Source organism: Oncorhynchus kisutch, unplaced genomic scaffold, assembly GCF_002021735.2.
Source record: "Oncorhynchus kisutch isolate 150728-3 unplaced genomic scaffold, Okis_V2 Okis05a-Okis16b_hom, whole genome shotgun sequence".
NCBI lineage: Eukaryota > Metazoa > Chordata > Actinopteri > Salmoniformes > Salmonidae > Oncorhynchus > Oncorhynchus kisutch.
Window position 1 is genome coordinate 6,785,095 of NW_022261982.1, and position 20,650 is coordinate 6,805,744.

At 41.6% G+C, this 20,650-nt stretch overlaps 1 protein-coding gene and 1 pseudogene across 1 annotated transcript in view; both read right to left on the reverse strand.

The window, feature by feature from the left end:
- The window catches only part of LOC116359805 (gastrula zinc finger protein XlCGF28.1-like), a 31,265-nt gene extending 23,566 nt beyond the window's left edge, over window positions 1–7,699 (reverse strand). Inside the window, exons 1-2 of the mRNA XM_031813551.1 lie at window positions 7,595–7,699; window positions 5,016–5,272 (exon numbers count right to left, since the gene is read on the reverse strand). Of these exons, the coding sequence (XP_031669411.1) occupies window positions 5,016–5,121 (106 nt within the window). The 5' untranslated portion in view covers window positions 5,122–5,272; window positions 7,595–7,699. The remainder of the gene's footprint in view (window positions 1–5,015; window positions 5,273–7,594) is intronic.
- Window positions 7,700–17,844: 10,145 nt separating this feature from the next.
- Window positions 17,845–18,998, reverse strand: LOC116359812 (gastrula zinc finger protein XlCGF17.1-like; annotated as a pseudogene).
- Between the last annotated feature and the right edge of the window lie 1,652 nt (window positions 18,999–20,650).

Sequence of the window (20,650 nt, forward strand, 5' to 3'; positions counted from 1 at the left end):
AAGGTAAGTGAATATTTATCATGTTATTCTGACATCTCTCGACTCCAACATGGCGGACATTTGTTTGGCTTGATTTTGTTGTCTGAGCGCCGTACTCAGATTATGCTTTTTTGGTAAAGTTTTTTTTAAATCGGACACAGCGGTTGCATTAAGGAGAAGTGTATCTATAATTCCGTGCATAATTCTTGTATTTTCATCAACATTTATTATGAGCATTTCTGTCATTGATGTGGCTTTGTGCAAAAATCACCGGATGTTATGGAACTACTGAACGTAACGCTCCTATGTAAACTCAGATTGTTGGATATAAATATGAACTTTACCGAACAAAACATACATGTGTAACATGATGTGTAACATGTTGTGTAACATGATGTCCTAGGAGTGTCATCTGATGAAGATCATCAAAGGTAGGTGATTAATTTTATCGATATTTCTGCTTTTTGCTTTTTCCCAGAGAGGTTAACAGAAACCCAACCTAAAATCCCCAAAGAGCAAGCAATGCAGATGTAGAAGCACAGTGGCCACAAAAAAACTCCCTAGAAAGCAGGAACCTAGGAAGAAACCGAGAGAGGAACCAGGCTCAGAGTGGTGACCAGTCCTCTTCTGGCCATACCGGGTGACAGGTAGCCTAGTGGTTAGAGCAACCGAAAGGTTGCAAGATCGAATCCCCGAGCTGACAAGGTAAAAATCTGTCATTCTGCCCCTGAACAAGGCAGTTAACCCAATGTTCCTAGGCCGTCATTGAAAATAAGAATTTGTTCTTAACTGACTTGCCTATGTCCAAACGCTAGCAGGACACCTACGACAACATCCGGTGAAATTGCAGAGCGCGAAATTCAAAATACAAAAATCGGAATATTAAACATTCATGAAAATAGAAGTGTCTGACATAATTTAAAAGCTTCTTGTTAATCCAACTGCGTTGTCAGATTTGAAAAAGGCTTTACGGAGAAAGCATACCAAGCAATTATCTGAGGACAGCTCCCCACGTCAAAATACTTTTTCAACCAGCACAGGCGTCACAAAATCACAGACAGCAATTAAATAAATCACTTACCTTTGAAGATCTTACTCTGATTGCAATCCCAAGGGTCCCAGCTACACAATGAATGGTTGTTTTGTTCGATAATATCCTTCATTATATCCCAAAAGTATCAGTTTAGATGTCGTGCTTGATTCAGTAGGTCACTCGTTCAACATGCACACAAACCAATCCTAAAGGTTACCGGTAAAGATCGTCCAAAAAAGTCAAACGAAGTTTCCAATTAATCCTCAGGTATTCTAATATGTAAATAAACAATCATATTTAAGACGGAGAATAGTGTGTTCAATAGCAAAGATAAATAACGAAGAGCGCACTCTCATTGATGCGCGCAACATGACTACTTTTCTAACAGGGGACATCTTGGAAAAACTACAAATACTCATTTTTCAAAAAACAAGCATGATACCCTTTCTAAACACTTGACATCTAGTGGAAGCCAAAGGAACTGCAATCTGGGTCCTATCAATTTGAATATCCCATAGGCAAGCATTGAAAAATTCTGTGACCTCAAGAAATAAAAATTCCGGATGGATTTTACTCAAGGTTTTCGCCTGTCATATCAGTTCTGTTATACCCACAGACATTATTTTTAGTTTTAGAAACTTCAGGGTGTTTTCTATCCAATGCTACCAAGTATATGCATATCTTAGCTTCTGGGCAGTTTACTTTGGGCACGTCAGTCATCGGAAATTCCGGACAATAACCAGTATACTAAGAAAGTTAAATAAAGGTTAAAAAAATGTATATTTTTTAAATACACTACCATTAGTGGTGAAATAAATGAATAAATTCTAAAGTTACAAATGTCCATGTTTTTTAAAGAATAGCAATTTTTTTGTCCAATCAAATAATGTCAAAGTGATCAGAAATACAGTGTAGACATTGTTAATGTTGTAAATTACTATTGTAGCTGGAAACGGCTGAAGATCTCGTACAATGCTGTGTACTACTCTCTTCACAGAACAGCTCAAACTAGACACTAAAATTCTTGTCCTCTTGCCCAGTTGTGCACAGGGGCCTCCCACTCCTCTTTATATTCTGGTTAGAGCCAGTTTGCACTGTTCTGTGAAGGGAGTAGTACACAGAACTGCACGAGATCTTCAGTTTCTTGGAAATTTCTCACATGGAATAGCCTTCATTTCTCAGAACAAGAATATACTGATGACTTTCAGAAGAAAGGTCTTTGTTTTTGGCCATTTTGAGCCTGTAATCGAACCGACAAATGACCCAGATACTCAACTAGTCTAAAAAAGGACCGTTTTATTGCTTCTTTTATCAGCACCACAGTTTTCAGCTGTGCTAACATAATTGCAAAAGGGTTTTGTAATGATCAATTAGCCCTTTCTAACACAACATGCATTTGGATCATAGGAGTGATGGTTGCTGATAATGGGCCTCTGTACACCTATGTAGATATTCCATTTTAAAAAATCATCCGTTTCCAGCTACAAGTCATTTACAACATTAACAACGTCTCCACTGTATTAATGGTCAATTTGAGGTTATTTTAATGGACAAAAAACCATACTTTTCTTTCAAAAACAAGGACATTTCTAAGTGACCCTAAACTTTTCAACGGTAGTGTATGTATTCATTTCAGTAGGCTGTATGGGAATGGGAATAAAACTATTCTAAAACTGGGGTGGAGTCAAAAACTAATAAGAGGCAAAAGTGGTGAAAATGATGAGCTATATCATCCTCCACTCAACATCACAAGGGTGATACAAGAATTTGTGTGTTGAAAGTAATGACTAAGATATTTCACCCTGAAACTGTATCACTGTGTGAAATCCATCAGACACATAAGACTATACGTTGGTAATATGTGCAGCGTTGGCAGGATAGAATTAGAACATTGTGTTCCTTACAGGACATTCTGTCCCCACCCGGAGAGGAGAAACTGTTAGGCTTGTCTATCATGAAACATGTTGCAGAATATGATAAACAATGTGTACAGTGTACAGTGGAACAATACAGCCATCCTAAAGAGGGGTGGGGTTCTCCACTGATGTGTGTATAAAAGATGGGCTCTGAACTTGAGAGGGCAGAGCTCTCTGAATAAAGAACTGATAATTTGTATGCTGGGACTCTGTTTATTAAAACTTAGAGCCTTACAAACTCTAGGATACAGATGGAGTTATAAAATAGTTCAGTTAGAACATTGGGATAGAAATTCTCGTGACAAAGGGGGTTAGTAACTACACAGACTCATTTCATAGAACTTCAAAACACTGGCAGTTTGTCTACTCCACTTCTTTAGTCTACACTCTGATCACTCCAGATAGACCAGTGAATAAAACAAATGCTGACAATACTGTTGTCATCCATACAAGTCTTAGCAGCATGAAATAACGTCTACAATGCATTCAAAAAGTATTCAGACCCCTTGGATTTTTGTTACATTACAGTCTTATTCTAATTCCCATCAGTCTACACACAATACCCATAATGGCAAGGGCAAAAACAGGTTTTTAGAAATAACATGAAATATTACATTTACGTAAGTATTCAGACCCTTTACACAATAGTTAGTTGAAGCACCTTTGGCAGCGATTACAGCCTTGAGTCTTGTTGGTTATGAAGCTACAAGCTTGGCACAATTGTATTTGGGGAGTTTCTCCCATTCTTCTCTGCAGATCCTCTCAAGCTCATGGTCAGAGTCCTTTAGGTGCCTTTTGGCAAACTCCAAGTGGACTGTCATGTGCCTTTTACTGAGGAGTGGCTTCCGTCTGGGCACTCTACCATAAAGACATGATTAGTGGAGTCCTGCAGAGATGGTTGTCCTTCTGGAAGATTCTCTCGTCTCCATAGAGGAACTCTGGAGCTCTGTCAGATTGACCATCAGGTTCTTGGCCACCTCCCTGACCAAGGCCCTTCTCCCCCGATTGCTCAGTTTGTCCGGGTGGCCCGCTCTAGGAAGAGTCTTGGTGGTTACAAACTTCTTCCATTGAAGAATGATGGAGGCCTCTGTGTTCTTGGGGACCTTTAATGCTGCAGAAATGTTTTGGTACCCGTCCCCATATCTGTGCCGACACAATCCTGTCACGGAGCTCGACGGACAAATCCTTCCACCTCATGACTCGGTTTTAACTCTGACATGCAGTGTCAAATGTGGGACCTGACATAGACAGGTGTGTGCCTGTCCAAATCATGTCCAATCAATTGAATTTACCACAGGTGGACTCCAAGTTGTAGAAACATCTCAAGGATCATCTCAGAGCAAAGGGTCTGAAAACTTACCTAAATAAGCAATTATTATCTTCTTTTATCTTTTTTTTTTTTTTTACAATTGCAAGACTTTCTAAAAACCTGTTTTGGCTTTGTCATTATGGGATATTGTGATGTCATTATGGGGTATTGTGTGTAGATTGACGAGGAAAAACATGTTATCAATTTTAGAAGAAGGCTGTAACGTACCAAAATGGGAGAAATGGGAAGGGGTCTGACAGTGCCCTCGGAAAGTATTCAGACCCCTTGACTTTTTCCACATTTTCTTATGTTACAGCCTTATTCTAAAATTAAATTGAGACTGGTTGACGTTGAGACTGGTGTTAAGTGACCCCAAACTTTTGAAATGAACTCAGGTGCATCCTGTTTCCATTGATCATCCTTGAGATGTTTCTACAAATTGATGTTCAACACTTCTCCAATCGTTGTTGAGATCTGATATTCTGTGCAGCAAACAAATTATAATTCAATATTGACAGTGATGATGCCATGGCCTATTTTGAAATGAGGTATGCCTAACTTGGTGATTGAGGGTATTAAACATTTTCAAAGTTCTTGAGACAATGTGTGGGCAAAGGCAGGCGTTACAAGTTTAAATAGTTTTTGCTTCGCTGTGAAGTCTTGAGTTGTTTAGGGATGTGTGATGTCAGAATTACAGAATTCAACCTAACAATAGACTGGTCATAACTTATGGAGGTATAATATATGAAGATAACTTATAGGTAGAACCAGCTCTTACCGTGACTAACAGTTGTCCTAATCTTCTCCTCCTCTTCCTCTTCATCTTTAATGTTGATATTCAGCTCCAGTGTTTGACTGCAGTCTTCCAGTTTCACTGATGCCATCTCTGGATCCTGCAGAGCAAACTGGGCTCCACTGTCACAATCAGGACCCAGTGACTGTAGGTTCCTACTCAGTGTGGAAGGAGAGAGACAGGTTGCGTTTGTCCTCACTGTTGATGTTACTGGCCTCAGATTACTGGCCTCAGATTAAGGTCTGTAGTAATAAAGAAAAACAGAAACAAAAGTTATTTTCTTGACAGTTCTGTCACTTTATTCTGTAAAAATATTTTATCTTTTTTCATGTTTGATTATCATTTCAGTCGATCAGGTAGATAATCCCTGACAAAACATTCATTCACATTAGACACAAAGTACACATTTTAAATAGCACAACATAAGTGCACTTAATCTATAGTAGATTTCCTAAATTCACATAAATGCATAAATGACTCAACAACCATTTAGTACAAGATCGCAGTGTTTCAGGCAGCACTATGTACTATTTCATGAATAACCTTGTCTTCACTGTATTAAGCTCCATCAGTCTGCACTGTAGTTCCACCAGTCTGTCTTACAGCCTCTGCATATGATACATCATGACAGATTCTATATCTGAGCATCTCTCCGCACCTGGCATCCACCAAATGTTGCTGTGTGTCCTTCGCACAATTGCAACACTTCACCGTCACATTGCTCCAACATTCACTGTAATCATGTTCCCCAATTTACTCCTGAGGGGCTGACATGTCGCACCCTCAACATCCACTGTGATTATTATTATTATTTGACCCTGCTGGTCATCTATGAACATTTGAACATATTGGCAATGTTCTGTTATAATCTCCACCCAGCACAGGCAGAAGAGGACTGGCCACCCCTCATAGCCTTTTTCCTTTCTAGGTTTCTTCCTTGGTTCTGGCCTTTCTAGGGAGTTTTTCCTAGCCACTGTGCTTCTACACCTGCATTGCTTGCTGTTTGGGCTTTTAGGCTGGGTTTTTGTACAGCACTTTGTGACATCAGCTGATGTAAGAAGGGCTTTATAAATACATTTGATTGGTTGATTAATGAGGCTGGGTCAAAATCACTGACATTGAAGCTAAGGAATCCTATTCTGTACTTTTCCAGACAAAACCTTCTAACACCTCAACAACACTGATAAGCTTTCACTTCTTTCACCCTCTTTCCTACTGATCAACCTTTAGGCTTCAACCACTCTGTCTCCCTTCACATGTTCTTTAACAATATCATCCATGGACATAGATATTGGGACCTCAGAGATTATTACTCCCTTCAATGTAGCATCAGCTCCAGGGTCATGGCTTCTAAGCTTCGTCCCATTATGATTTTCCAATTGAAGAATCTTCCCTTGCTGAACCTGACCAGCACAAGATATTAACAATCTACCACTTTCAATGTTTTATTTCACCTTTATTTAACCAGGTAGGCTAGTTCAGAACAAGTTCTCATTTACACAGCTGCATCCCAGTTTAACGTCACCTCTTTTTATGGCCTTGGTTAATCAGGGTGTGAATGAGACCCTGTGGTCTCCTCAAACACCATCCCAACTTTCCACTCTAACACATTATTACTCTAGCTCCCTACCTTGGGCCTCTAGTTTCTATACTACATGCACCCCTGCTTCCAGTATCAATATCTCTGTTCTTCCTATGTCTTCCCACTACAGAACATTCACATACTATGCCCTCATCCTCCCGCTCAATAACATCAGAACTGTCCCCTACATTGATCGCATTCCAGCACAGCTGTTGGTCCTCAAACTCTCAATTTCCATTGTTTCAGGGATGTCAAACTCATTCTATTGAGGGACAATTCTCATCAGGTTTTCCTTTCAATTAAAACCTAGACAATCAGATGAGGGGAGTTCCTTTCTAAATAGTGACCTTAATTCATTAATCAAGTACAGGTGTGGAGCGAAAACCCGTAGACACTTGGTCCTCCATGGAATGAGTTTGACACGTGCTCCGATTCATCCGCATTAATCGACGCCATTCCATGCAGTTGGCCTCTCTCTCCAAATGGTGAAGGATAACTTCAGTTAGCTTCCCTCTATTTTGACACTATCACACAGCCTCATGTCGTCATTTCACCACGAGCAAACTCCTAGAAAGACGACCGAAACCGTTGAAGCCGCCATTTGACTTGCCTCGTCCGAATCATCCTGATCTCGCGAGTTTACATTAACGAAACAGTGTATGTAAACTCGCGAGAACAGGATGGTTCGGACAAGGCTATTTACCAGCTCATAAACATTTTACACAAAACCAAGAACATGTAAAAACGAACTTAAATAAATGGAATCTTTATGAAATGACTGACGAAATTATGTACATACACTCAGACAAACCCAAAGTCTATGTGACTTGTAAAATCGTTTTTAATCACGTTCTTCACTCACTCGGTTAGACTCCAAAATAATACATACAATTAAAACCATTACCAGGCGTGAAACGGATTTGTTACCTAGCATGTTATATATTCTTTCGACATTAGAAAGTTTAAACATGCTATTACATACCTACATGATACATTTGAAACGGACACAACCACTATCGACACAACAGCACAGTTCTGTCGTTTCGACCCGGAACTTCCTGTTCCCCAATACGACAACGCATCAGCGTCATCTCCTTCTCTGGTATACTGACATTTACACAAATATAACATGTCTGCCGCCACCTACTGTAAGGTTAGTAAACTGTAGAAGAAAATACATTTCCTTTGCGGAAAAGGGGAGGGGGAACAACGACATCAAAACCAAATACATAAATAGATAAATAACAACATCCCACTCCTTCAGTCACAGTCCGATTCAAATCACATCCCTACACAGTCTCATGGGCCTCGTAGGGAGGAACATCTTCAGTCAGTATTCTCTGCAATTAGTGGTGTAAAGTACTGAAGTACAAATATTTAAGTGCGACATCAGTAGTTTTTGGGTGTATTTGTACTTTACTATTGATATTTTTTGACAACTTCTACTTCTACTCCACTACATTCCTAAAGAAAATAATGTACTTTCAACTCCATACATTTTCCCTGACACCCAAAAGTACTCGTTACATTTTGAATGATTAGCAGGACAGGAAAACATTTAAATTCGCGCAGCCCTACTGCATCTGATTTGATTCTGACACAAATACTTTATTTTTAAATTATGGATGTGGTCTTAAATTCAATCTGGAGTGCCAGAGTGTGCTTGGCACACTGGACGCTCTGGCGGAGGAGGAGGGTTGATTCAAGTGTTCTGACCTCACAACAGCAGTCAAGCATCCAAGATAACTGGTTAACATTGGCTAGCTAGCTAGCTACTTCCAGTACAAATGAGAGAACTGACCATTTTACTCGCCTTAGCAGAGCTGGTTAGGATGTGTTCATGTTATCCAGAGCATTGGTGACTTTAACTGTGCTTCAGGCAACAATTTAATAAAGCATTTTTTGCCGACGCTTACTGACACCGGCCGTATTCAAGGGGTGTTGAGCATTTGTTTTTCATCAATTATTCTTCCCTCTGGCACTCAGAGAGAATGGTCTGAAATCGGAGTATATAGCCAGAGCGAATTTAGGAACGCAGGCTATGTCTGAGTGTTGGAGTGTGCCCCTTACAGGTTAGGATAATTAAAGTGGCAATTTAGGTGAATTACCGTGGCAGGTTAGGAGACTGAGGTTAAGGTTAGGAAAAGGGTTAGGGTTAGCTACAATGTAACAGATGTCAACAACTGTTGTCCCAATGCACAAGAAACCGCCACGGACCAATGGGGAGCATCAATTGGTTTAAAGTAGATATCATGAAACACCCGATATCAGAGAACGCCTCTAATTGCGGTCTGCAATTACACCTCTTTCGGATCAAGGGGCCAGGCTTCCAGTCTGTAAGCTTCGAATCCAGTCTGAATCACATCCGGCCATGATTGTGAGTCCCATAGGGAAGCGCACATTGGCCCAGCATCATTCGGGTTTGGCCAGGGTCGGCCGTCATTGTAAATAAGAATATGTTCTTAAATGACTTGAATTGTTAAATAATGATTTTAAAATTTTTTTAAACAAACTTATGTTCTTAAATTACTTACCTAGTTAAATAATGATTCAGTTAAAAAGTGGGATGCATGCCAGCAAAGCCACTACACAACACAATACTAAACAATACATTAATTGCACTATAACGGTGCCCACAAACTGTTAGGGCCTACATAAAGCTGACCCAAAAGCATAGTCCCAACAACTTACCACTGCTACACCTGGCTATCAGCGGAGCCTTGTCTGGCAACGAAACAGTTCATTCATCCTCATTTCCTGCTTTTAAAATGTACTGCTTTTTAAAAAACATGGCTGACTGACTTAAACAAATGTGGTTTCTACAGACAATTGAGATGTACAAACTATGGCATAAGGGGACGAAAAGCGAATTAGAGAAAATCTGTAATTTCGATTAAGACTTTAATGAGCGAGCTAGGACGGAGTCAATATAACTATTTGTGCAGCCCTTTTGAAATGCAAAGTGACAGAATTCAGAACATGGACCGTTCTTAGTGTTCTCCCTGTACACCAAGTCAGAACCGTAGGATAAATAAAAGGGGCATATATGCAGACAATGGCATATTACATAATTTATGCAGCAGCATACAAGACATTGTTTGACTCACCTTGTTGTGCTGTGATCACTTGAACAAGAAGGTTCAGTCGTGGGAATATTTTGTCATCAAAGTCTGTCATTCTCTGGATTTATGGTGCTTTAGAGACAACTGGGAACTCAGGAAAAAAATGATGACGTCAGTGATCTTCAGGTTGTAGCTGTAGAAAGAGGCCCAAGTTCCAAATGTACAATTCCGAGTTGGAGGAAAGTTCAAAACATATTTTCCCAGTCGAAGCTTGCTTTTCCCTGAGTTCCCAGTTGTCTTGAACTCACTCAAGTCCGATTTTGCAGTACCGAGTTAAGTTGATTTGTGCGCGGCACAAATCAAGCTCCATTGACAGCACGGCCAATGTTGAAATGTTACAATTTTAAACTAGGAAAAAAGCCCCTTAATCTTAGACTTGAGACCACAGAGCCACTCCAATGAATAGCAGGCTAATGATTGCTTTGCAATGCTTGCAGTTAGCCACTGATTCCTTCCAAACCACTCATTGTTGAATTTATCATTTGTTTTGTAATGTTTATGTCCAATGACCGATGAGTACCGATACCTTTTCTCTATAATTTCTCATTATTTCTCTTCATATGACAAAGATTAAAAAGGATTTGCCAGTAGATTGTCGACTTGATTCATAATGACTGTTAGCTCAGATGTTGAAAGTACGATGTTGACATGATCAGTCCAATCAAAGCAACTGTAGAAATAACATGATTTTACGTTACTTTATCTGTGGACAATGACCTTGAGCCTTCTTGGATGGGCACTTCTAATGTAACTCTCTCGCAGCACCCAAGGGGCTTGAATTTTCATGTTCTACCCTTAGTCTTGGCAGTGATGTACTGTTCCCATGAATGACAAAACACTGAGCCAATCACAGCGCTAAGCTCAGTATTTTCTGCTGGCTTGCCCCACCTCCACAGAAAGCACTAATCTAGGCTGAAACACCTGCATTTTGGAGATGCCTTACTCAAGAAAACCAAATAGACCATGTTTGTATGCGGCTTTATTAACAAGTCAATAACATGTTTTTTTTTACATTGTTTGCAAACAGATACTTTATTTTCTCACTGTTTTATTGCTAAAACTGTGGGGCTCAAAACAGGTGGCTCACCTGCCCTGAATGATGGGTCTCCACTGAACTTATCTAGAACACTGCAGTCCGTCTGGGTGTTTAACCTTCCCAAGATCCCCCGTGTCACCCTGCTCCTCCGTACATTCCACTGGCTTCCAGTCGAAGCTCACATCCACCCCAAGACAATGGTGTTTATTATGGTGCAGCAAGAGGAACTGCCCCATCTCTACTTTCAGGCTCAAACCCTGTATCCCAACCCGAGCACTCAGTTCTGCCACCTCTGGTCTCATGGCCGTCCCACTGCTACAGGAGGTCAAGCAACCTCTCAGCCCAGTCTAAGCACTTCTGTTCTACTGTCAGATCTAATATGAAGAACTGAATACAACCATCAGAACCATTCATACTGTCAGATCTAATATGAAGAACTAAATATAACCATAAGAACCATTCATACTGTCAGATCTAATATGAAGAACTGAATACTAAAGAGAAGAAGAGGTTGACCAGTACATATTCATGTAACTTTATTTTTCATTGGCAGATCAATAAAGTTTGCCTCAATGCAGTTTTCCAAACACATTCATGATCAGTAACTAAAATAACTCATCTAGTTTGAAAGACAATTAATAAACACACGTATTCATTTCATAAACTGTGTATCATTAAATAAAGTTGTAAAACACCCCCCACACCCCCCCCCCCAAACTAGTGGTGAAAAGTAATCATCTCTATCTGCTACATGTTAGGGGCGGAAGGTAGCCTAGTGGTTAGAGCGTTGGGCCAGTAACCAAAAAGTTGTAAGATCGAATCCCTGAGCTGACAAGGTAAAAATCTGTTGTTCTGCCTCTGAACAAGGCAGTGAACCCACTGTTCCTAGGCCATCATTGTAATTAAAATTTTGTTCTTAACTGACTTGCCTAGTTAAATAAAGGTTCAATAAAAAAAAGTGTCTACTAGCTCCTTCCCACAGAATACTGCAGAGGGACAACCTAGTCTCAGAGCAAAACGTATTATATATTACAAAAACATCCGTGCCACTCCATTTAGTATGGATTTCACATGACTGGGCAGGGGCTCAGCCATGGGTGGGACTTGGGAGGGCATAGGCCCACTTGGGAGCCAGGCCCGGCCAATCAGAATGAGTTTTTCCCCACAAAAGGTCTTGATTACAGATAGAAATACTACTCTGCCCCTCCCCCCACCACCTCGGACAATCCTGCAGGTGAAGAGGTACTGGGCTGCCGTGGTTACATGTGATCTGCAGTTGTGAGGCCGGTTGGATGTCCTGCCAAATTCTCTAAAAGGACGTTAGAGGTGGCTAATAGTAGAGATATAAATATTGAGTTCTCTGGCAACAGCTCTGGTGGACATTCCTGCAGTCATCATGAGAATTGCACATTCCCTGAACTTGAGACATCTGTGATATTGTGTTGTGTGGCCTTTTATTGTCCCCCAGCACAAGGTGCACCTGTGTAATGACCTTGCTGTTTTATCAGCATCTTGATATGCCACACCTGTCAGGTGGATGGATTATCTTGACAAAGGCTGAAATGCTCACTAACAGTATATATAAAAGTATAAGTATATATAAACAAAGTTGTGCACAACATTTGAGAGACATTAGCTTTTTGTGCTGGATCTTTTTATTTCAGCTCATGAAACCAACACTTTACATGTTTAGTTTATATTGGAGGTCCAATGTAATGTAACCTAACATAGATTAGGGCCTCATTTATTTCCAATGACTGATTTCCTTATACAAACTGTAAATCTTTGAAATTGTTACGTTTAGATTGTTGTTCAGTATAATACGACTTGTAGGACGTATCGTATGTTAAGAATTCCAATTCGTATGTTATTTTACGCATTGCTATTCATACAATATGTTACGAACTTGTAATATGTAAGATATGTTATGAATTCCAATTTGTTGTTGCTAACGTTAGCTAGGTTAGGGGTGAGGGGTTTAAGATAGAGTTAAATGGGTTTAGGAGAAAGGGTAGCTAACATGCTAAGTAATGTTAACATTAGCTTCCGGCGCCGACAGAGATGGCCGCCTCGCTTCGCGTTCCTAGGAAACTATGCAGTTTTTTGTTTTTTTACGTGTTATTTCTTACACTAGTACCCCAGGTCATCTTAGGTTTCATCACATACAGCCGAGAAGAACTACTGAATATAAGATCAGCGTCAACTCACCACCAGTACGACCAAGAATATGTTTTTCGCGATGCGGATCCTGTGTTCTGCCTTACAACCAGCGCCACGGGATGGTTCCCATGCAGCGACCCAAAAAAACGACTCAGAAAAAGAGGGAAACGAAGCGGTCTTCTGGTCAGACTCCGGAGACGGGCACATCGTGCACCACTCCCTAGCATTCTTCTTGCCAATGTCCAGTCTCTTGACAACAAGGTTGATGAAATCCGAGCAAGGGTAGCATTCCAGAGGGACATCAGAGACTGTAACGTTCTCTGTTTCACAGAAACGTGGCTCACTGGAGAGACGCAATCCGAAGCGGTGCAGCCAGCGGGTTTCTCCACGCATCGCGCGGACAGAAACAAACATCTTTCTGGTAAGAAGAGGGGCGGGGGCATATGCCTTATGGCCAACGTGACATGGTGTGATGAAAGAAACATACAGGAACTCAAATCCTTCTGTTCACCTGATTTAGAATTCCTCACAATCAAATGTAGACCGCATTATCTACCAAGAGAATTCTCTTCGATTATAATCACAGCCGTATATATCCCCCCCCAAGCAGACACATCGATGGCTCTGAACGAACTTTATTTAACTCTCTGCAAACTGGAAACGATTTATCCGGAGGCTGCATTCATTGTAGCTGGGGATTTTAACAAGGCTAATCTGAAAACAAGACTCCCTAAATTTTATCAGCATATCGATTGCGCAACCAGGGGTGGAAAGACCCTGGATCATTGTTACTCTAACTTCCGCGACGCATATAAGGCCCTGCCCCGCCCCCCTTTCGGAAAAGCTGACCACGACTCCATTTTGTTGATCCCTGCCTACAGACAGAAACTAAAACAAGAAGCTCCCACGCTGAGGTCTGTCCAACGCTGGTCCGACCAAGCTGACTCCACACTCCAAGACTGCTTCCATCACGTGGACTGGGAGATGTTTCGTATTGCGTCAGCCAACAACATTGACGAATACGCTGATTCGGTGTGCGAGTTCATTAGAACGTGCGTTGAAGATGTCGTTCCCATAGCAACGATTAAAACATTCCCCAACCAGAAACCGTGGATTGATGGCAGCATTCGTGTGGAACTGAAGGCGCGAACCACTGCTTTTAATCAGGGCAAGGTGTCTGGTAACATGACTGAATACAAACAGCGCAGCTATTCCCTCCGCAAGGCTATCAAACAAGCTAAGCGCCAGTACAGAGACAAAGTAGAATCTCAATTCAACGGCTCAGACACAAGAGGCATGTGGCAGGGTCTACAGTCAATCACGGACTACAGGAAGAAACCCAGCCCAGTCACGGACCAGGATGTCTTGCTCCCAGGCAGACTAAACAACTTTTTTGCCCGCTTTGAGGACAATACAGTGCCACTGACACGGCCTGCAACGAAAACATGCAGTCTCTCCTTCACTGCAGCCGAAGTGAGTAAGACATTTAAACGTGTTAACCCTCGCAAGGCTGCAGGCCCAGACGGCATCCCCAGCCGCGCCCTCAGAGCATGCGCAGACCAGCTGGCCGGTGTGTTTACGGACATATTCAACCAATCCCTATACCAGTCTGCTGTTCCCACATGCTTCAAGAGGGCCACCATTGTTCCTGTTCCCAAGAAAGCTAAGGTAACTGAGCTAAACGACTACCGCCCCGTAGCACTCACATCCGTCATCATGAAGTGCTTTGAGAGACTAGTCAAGGACCATATCACCTCCACCCTACCTGACACCCTTGACCCACTCCAATTTGCTTACCGCCCAAATAGGTCCACAGACGATGCAATCTCAACCACACTGCACACTGCCCTAACCCATCTGGACAAGAGGAATACCTATGTGAGAATGCTGTTCATCGACTACAGCTCGGCATTCAACACCATAGTACCCTCCAAGCTCGTCATCAAGCTCGAGACCCTGGGTCTCGACCCCGCCTTGTGCAACTGGGTACTGGACTTCCTGACGGGCCGCCCCCAGGTGGTGAGGGTAGGCAACAACATCTCCTCCCCGCTGATCCTCAACACTGGGGCCCCACAAGGGTGCGTTCTGAGCCCTCTCCTGTACTCCCTGTTCACCCACGACTGCGTGGCCACGCACGCCTCCAACTCAATCATCAAGTTTGCGGACGACACAACAGTGGTAGGCTTGATTACCAACAACGACGAGACGGCCTACAGGGAGGAGGTGAGGGCCCTCGGAGTGTGGTGTCAGGAAAATAACCTCACACTCAACGTCAACAAAACTAAGGAGATGATTGTGGACTTCAGGAAACAGCAGAGGGAACACCCCCCCATCCACATCGATGGAACAGTAGTGGAGAGGGTAGCAAGTTTTAAGTTCCTCGGCATACACATCACAGACAAACTGAATTGGTCCACTCACACAGACAGCATCGTGAGGAAGGCGCAGCAGCGCCTCTTCAACCTCAGGGGGCTGAAGAAATTCGGCTTGTCACCAAAAGCACTCACAAACTTCTACAGATGCACAATCGAGAGCATCCTGGCGGGCTGTATCACCACCTGGTATGGCAACTGCACCGCCCTCAACCGTAAGGCTCTCCAGAGGGTAGTGAGGTCTGCACAACGCATCACCGGGGGCAAACTACCTGCCCTCCAGGACACCTACACCACCCGATGCTACAGGAAGGCCATAAAGATCATCAAGGACATCAACCACCCGAGCCACTGCCTGTTCACCCCGCTGTCATCCAGAAGGCGAGGTCAGTACAGGTGCATCAAAGCTGGGACCGAGAGACTGAAAAACAGCTTCTATCTCAAGGCCATCAGACTGTTAAACAGCCACCACTAACATTGAGTGGCTACTGTCAACACACTGTCAATGCCACTGACTCTACTCCAGCCACTTTAATCATGGGAATTGATGGGAAATGATGTAAATATATCACTAGCCACTTTAAACAATGCTACCTTATATAATGTTACTTACCCTACATTATTCATCTCATATGCATACGTAGATACTGTACTCTATATAATCGACTGCATCCTTATGTAATACATGTATCACTAGCCACTTTAACTATGCCACTTGGTTTACATACTCATCTCATATGTATATACTGTACTCGATATCATCTACTGTATCTTGCCTATGCTGCTCTGTACCATCACTCATTCATATATCTTTATGTACATATTCTTTATCCCCTTACACTGTGTTTAAGACAGTAGTTTTTTTTGGAATTGTTAGTTAGATCACTTGTTCGTTATTACTGCATTGTCGGAACTAGAAGCACAAGCATTTCGCTACACTCGCATTAACATCTGCTAACCATGTGTATGTGACAAATAAATTTGATTTGATTTATTTGATTTGATTTAATAGCTAAAAAGTAGTAAGTAGTTGCCAAGTTGGTAATTAGCTAAAATGCTAAAGTCCTCCATGATGAGATTCAAACACTCAACCTTTGGCATGACGTTTGAGTTTACACGCCCACCCTTCCACAGAGCAGGAGTAATGCTTCTCTCCTACGTGTAAACGTTGGTGTGTTTTTAAGCTGCCCAGTTGAAACTCTCCCTACAGACAGAGACAGACGAGGCTGAGAGGGAAGCAGTACCACCCAGTCAATTGGCAGACTAGTGTTTGTTTTCAAAATGAGAAGAATAACAGATGGTATTCAACACCAAGTGCAAATCTTTACAGTAGAAGCCAACAAAACACACCAAAACTGACAAGGTGCAAAGTAAAGAGAGGCTAAAATTCTATAACGCTCCCTTTCCTCTGCACAGTTCTCTCACAGTGAGAACCAATAGGATTACAGTGTTCTACAGTGTTCTATGCTTTCTTCATTTGATCCAATTACAACTTCTTTTATGAGATGAGAATTAAGTGATGGAGTGACTTTATTCTTAGCTGGTCAGAGAACCGATGAGGCTTTTCTCCTTAACCTCACTAGGGTAGGGGTCACTATTTTCACCTCCGGATTAAAAGCGTTCCCAAAGTAAACTGCCTGCTACTCAGGACCAGAAGCTAGGAAATGCATACAATTAGTAGAAAGACAACACTCCAAAGTTTCTAAAACTTAAAAAATATTGTCTGTGAGTATAACAGAACTGAAAAGGCAGGCAAACACATGAGGAAAATCCATCCAGGAAGTGCCATTATTTTGAAATGGCTGTTTTTCCAATGAAAGCCTATCCACCATTTAAAGGGATAAGACCCAGATTCCATTCCCTATGGCTAACACTAGATGTGAACAGTCTTTAGACATTGTTTCAGGCTTGTATTCTGAAAAATGAGGGAGAATGACCACATTGAGTGAGTGGATAGTGGGATGTCCCCAGAGCTGGGTCCTGCAGAGAGCACCTTTCTTGTTTTTCTTTTATATTAACGACGCTGTTGCCAGTTTAAATATTATCGATTATTTAGGCTAAAAACAACCTGAGGATTGATTATAAACATCGTTTTACATGTTTCTACAAACTTTACGGATACTATTTGGAATTTTCGTCTGCCTCTTGTGACCGCATTTGAGCCATTGGATTACAGAACAAAATGTGCCAACAAAATGGAGGTTTCAAGATATAAAGAGGGACTTTATCGAACAAAATGAACATTTATTGTGTAACTGGGAGTGTTGTGAGTGCAACCATATGAAGATCATCATATTTCTGACTTTCGTGACTAGTCTACTTGGCTGGTAACTGTATGTAATGTTTTGTGTGCTGAGCGCCGTCCTCAGATAATCGCATGGTTTGCTTTCGCCTTAAAGCCTTTTTGAAATCTGACATGGCGGCTAGATTAACAACAAGTTAAGCTTTATTTTGATGTATTACACTTGTGATTTCATGAAATGTAAATATTTATAGTAATTACATTTGAATTGGTCACTCTGCAATTTCACCGGATGTTGACCAGGTGGGACGCAACCGTCCCAGGTACACACATGAAGTTAATGTATACGTTGGTGTGTTTTTAAGCTGCTCTGGTGAGAGAAACTCTTCCCACAGTCAGAGCAGAAGTAAGGCTTATCTCCTGTGTGTGTTCTCTGGTGAACTTTTAGCTCATTTGATGTTTTAAAACGTTTTCCACAGTCAGAGCAGGAATAAGGCTTCTCTCCTGTGTGTGTTCTCTGATGAACTTTTAGATGAGTTGATGTCTTGAAGCATGTTCCACAGTCAGAGCAGACGTAAGGCTTCTCTCCTGTGTGTGTTCTCTGATGAACCTTTAGCTCACATAATGTTAGAAAACATTTTCCACAGTCAGAGCAGGAATAAGGCTTCGCTCCTGTGTGTATACGTTGGTGTGTTTTTAAGTTGCCCAGCTGAGAGAAACCCGCCCCACAGTCAGAGCAGATGTAAGGCTTCTCTCCTGTGTGTGTTCTCTGGTGAACTTTTAGCTTATTTGATGTTTTAAAACATTTTCCACAGTCAGAGCAGGAATAAGGCTTCGCTCCTGTGTGTATACGTTGGTGTGTTTTTAAGGTGCCCAGCTGAGAGAAACTCGCCCCAGTCAGAGCAGAAGAAAGGCTTCTCTCCTGTGTGTGTTCTCTGGTGAACCTTTATATAACCTAATGTTTTAAAACATATACCACAGTCAGAGCAGGAATAAGGCTTCTCTCCTGTATGTATACGTTCATGTGATTTTAAGTGGGAAAGGTGAGAGAAACTAGTTCCACAGTCAGGGCAGAAGAAAGGCTTCTCTCCTGTGTGTGTTCTCTTATGAACTTTTAGCTCATTTGACGTTTTAAAATTTTTTCCACAGTCAGAGCAGGAATAAGGCTTCGCTCCTGTGTGTATACGTTGGTGTGTTTTTAAGGTGCTCAGCTGAGAGAAACTCGCCCCACAGTCAGGGCAAAAGAAAGGCTTCTCTCCTGTATGTATACGTTCATGTGATTTTAAGTGGGAAAGCTGAGCGAAACGAGTTCCACAGTCAGGGCAGGAGGAAGGCTTCTCTCCTGTGTGTGTTCTCTGATGACGTTTTGGCACCGTTGATGTTTTGAAGCATTTTCCACAGTCAGAGCAGGAGTAAGGCTTCTCTTCTGTGTGTATTTTTAGGTGTATTTTTAGCTTTGATAGAAATGGGAAAATCTCTTCACAATGTGGGCAGTGATGAGACCTCTTAGCTCTCTGATCTTCCTGCTGTTGCTCTCTGGATGTGGAGAATGTCTCAACATGGTATCCTGTGTGAACATCAGAAAAAACAGTCAGTTGGTGTGATATACATGTTAATCAATTGTATTTTATGAAGCACTTTTTACATCAGTAGTTGTCACAAAGTGCTTAACCTGTCTGGTTCAAATCCCATAATTAAAATGATTTTACACCATTTTAAAGATAAACTTCTTGTAAATCCAGCCACAGTGTTCGATTTCAAATAGGCTTTACGGCGAAAGCACACCAAACGATTATGTTAGGTCAGCACCTAGTCACAGAAAACCATACAGTCATTTTCCAGCCAAGGAGAGGTCTCATAAAAGTCAGAAATAGCGATTAAATTAATCACTAACCTTTGATGATCTTCATCAGATGACACTCACAGGATTTCATGTTACACAATAAATGTGTGTTTTGTTCGATAAAGTTAATCTTTATGTCCAAAAACCTCATTTGAAATTGGTGTGTTGTGTTCAGAAATGCATTGTCTCAAACAAACATCCGGTGAAAGTAAAGAGAGCCACATCAAAAAAACTGAAATACTCATCATAAACATTGATAAAAGATACAAGTGTTAAACATACAAATACAGAAAAACTTCTCATTAACTTCTTGCGTCGAGCCATCCCGGATCCGGGATCGTGAATACAGCCTCAAGCTCATTACCATAACGCAATGTTAACTATTCATGAAAATCGCAAATGAAATGAAATTAATCTATTTGCTCTCAAGCTTAGCCTTTTGTTAACAACACTGTCATCTCAGATTTTCAAAATATGCTTCTCAACCATTGCAAAACAAGCATTTGTGTAACAGTATTGATAGCTAACGTAGCATTTAGCGTTAGCATTCAGCATTCATCACGTTTGGTTAAGGAAAAAAATATATATATATATTAAGTCATTAAAACGTGAACTTTTTTCCAAATTAACTCCATAATATCGACGGAAACATGGCAAACCGATGTTTAGAATCAATCCTCAAGGTGTTTTTCACATATCTATCGACGATAAAATCCATCGTGGCAGTTTACTTTCTCTTCTGAAGAAATGGAACGCGCATGGACCTACAGATTACGCACACAGGACACCGGGCGGGACACCGGGTAAATGTTGTCTCTTATGGTCAATCTTCCAATGATATGCCTACAAACACGTCACAATGCTGCAGACACCTCCGGGAATAGACAGAAAGCGCAGGCTCATTCCTGGTGCATTCACAGCCATATAAGGAGACATTGGAACACAGCGCCTTCAGAATCTGGGGCATTTCCTGTATGAAACTTCATCTTGGTTTCGCCTGTAGCATTAGTTCTGGGGCACTCAGTTTTGGAGACGTCAGAGTTTTGTCTTTCCAAGGCTGTCAATTCCATGCATAGTCGAGCATCTTTTCGTGACAAAATATTGCGCTTAAAACGGGCACGTCTTTTTATCCAATAATGACATAGCGCCCCCATAGGTTGAAGAGGTTAATGCAACTGCTGTGTCAGATTTCAAAAAGGCTTTACGGCGAAAGCACACTCTGCGATTATGTTAGTTCAGCGACTAGACACAGAAACCCATACA